The sequence below is a fragment of the Clupea harengus genome, chromosome 9 (assembly GCF_900700415.2).
Source record: "Clupea harengus chromosome 9, Ch_v2.0.2, whole genome shotgun sequence".
Lineage (NCBI taxonomy): Eukaryota > Metazoa > Chordata > Actinopteri > Clupeiformes > Clupeidae > Clupea > Clupea harengus.
Genome location: NC_045160.1, coordinates 29,129,306 through 29,131,490, shown reverse-complemented (window position 1 = coordinate 29,131,490; position 2,185 = coordinate 29,129,306). Strand labels below are relative to the sequence as shown.

At 47.6% G+C, this 2,185-nt stretch overlaps 1 protein-coding gene across 1 annotated transcript in view; it reads left to right on the top strand.

Moving 5' to 3' along the window:
• The window catches only part of LOC105912892 (cGMP-dependent 3',5'-cyclic phosphodiesterase), a 29,665-nt gene that overhangs the window by 26,086 nt on the left and 1,394 nt on the right, over positions 1 to 2,185 (top strand). Inside the window, exons 22-23 of the mRNA XM_031572940.1 lie at positions 226 to 338; positions 1,179 to 1,217. Coding sequence (XP_031428800.1) covers positions 226 to 338; positions 1,179 to 1,217 — 152 coding nt within the window. The remainder of the gene's footprint in view (positions 1 to 225; positions 339 to 1,178; positions 1,218 to 2,185) is intronic.

Genomic DNA, 2,185 nt, shown 5'->3' with positions numbered 1-2,185 from the left:
CCCTCTCCTCTCTCTCCTCTCTCTCTCTCTCACTCCCTCCCTCTCTCCCTCTCTCTCTCCCTCTCTCTCCCCCCTCCCTCTCTCTCTCCCTCTCTCTCTCTCTCTCTCTCTCCCCCCTCCCTCTCTCTCCCTCTCTCTCTCTCTCTCTCTCTCTCCCCCCTCCCTCTCTCCCCTCTCTCTCTCCCTCTCTCTCTCTCTCTCTCTCCCTCTCTCTCTCTCTCTCAGTGGGGTATGACCCTAAGGATCAGACTCATCGCAGTCTGCTGCTGTGTCTGCTCATGACCTCCTGTGACCTCTCAGACCAGACCAAGGGCTGGAAGACCACCCGCAAGATCGCTGTGTGTTACCGCCACGCCTACAACATCACCACACTATCTCATCACCATGGCAACATCACCACACTGTCTCATCACCATGGCAACATCACCACACTGTCTCATCACCATGGCAACATCACCACACTATCTCATCACCATGGCAACATCACTTCACTATCTTATCACCATGGCAACATCACTTCACTATCTTATCACCATGGCAACATCACCACACTGTCTCATCACCATGGCAACATCACTTCACCCCTACAACATCACTTCACCCCTACAACATCACCACACTATCTCATCACCATGGCAACATCACCACACTGTCTCATCACCATCACTTCACCATGGCAACATCACCACACTATCACATCACCATGGCAACATCACCACACTATCTCATCACCATGGCAACATCACCACACTGTCTCATCACCATTATTTCACCATGGCAACATCACCATCATTGTCGTCACGATATTGCCATAACATCATAGATATGACATCACATCTCCATCGCTGTGATTCACATAATCTCTCATTATTACGAGCATTGTTGGAATTTCGAAACAGCAGAAGAATATGATATACTCTATACTATGATATAATATGGTATTGTACACAAATGAAGGATATGATAAATTCTATGGTATTGTACACTAATGTAGAATATGATAAACTCTATGGTATTGTACAGTAATGTAAGAACAGCAACCCAGTAAAATAATCCCTTTAAACATGAGTTCCATGACTGTGTTAAACCTTAGTTACATGACTGTGTGTGTGTGTGTGTGTGTGTGTGTGTGTGTGTGTGTCTCTCTCTCCTCTTCTCCATTACCCTCCCATCTGCAGGAGCTTATCTACAAAGAGTTCTTCTCTCAGGGCGATCTGGTATGTGATCTAGAAGTGTGTGTGTGTGTGTGTGTGTGTGTGTGTGTCTGTGTGTGTGTGTGTGCGTGTGTGTGTGTGTTAAATAGGTTTGTCACTGATAATGTTTGTGTGTGTGTATGTGTCTGATAACTTAAGCCCAATTTATGGTCGTCCGTTCACGCAGACACGCAGAGCCCTCTCCGTCGTTGCAAACCCTCTCTCTCCGTGCACCTCTCCGTGGCCTGACACACACACACACACAAACACACACACACACACACACAAACACACACACACACACACACACACACACACACACACACACACACCTCTCCGTGGCCTGACGTGCACACACACACACAAACACACACACACACACACACACACACAAACACACACACACACACACACACAAACACACACACACACACACACACACACACACACACACACACACACACACACACACACAAACACACACACACACACACACACACACACACACACCTCTCCGTGGCCTGACGTGCACCTCCCAAATTTTAAAACTATCCGTCGAAATGGCGGCGAGCCCACAGAGACCCCAGGGCTGTGATTGGTCCAACCCACGGAGACCCCAGGGCTGTGATTGGTCCAACCCACAGAGACCCCAGGGCTGTGATTGGTCCAACCCATCGCTGTTTACCTTGTGGGTAGTAGCATGCTAACATTAGATAGCTGGCTCAGACACCTCGCAAATCCCCTCAGACGTATTTTTCAGTTACAATAACGAGGTTTTTACATTGCACAGTGTCTATTTCTCGATAACTTAAACAAACAACTTTTATGTACAAATACGACCATCTACGGAGTTTGGTCCGCCATTTTTTTTTTTATTACTTCGCGACACCCACCAACTGACGGAGAATTATAAATGTTCACAAGTCCGTCGAAGCAACGTGACGTGACGTGCCACACACACACACACACACACACACACACACGTTGACGTG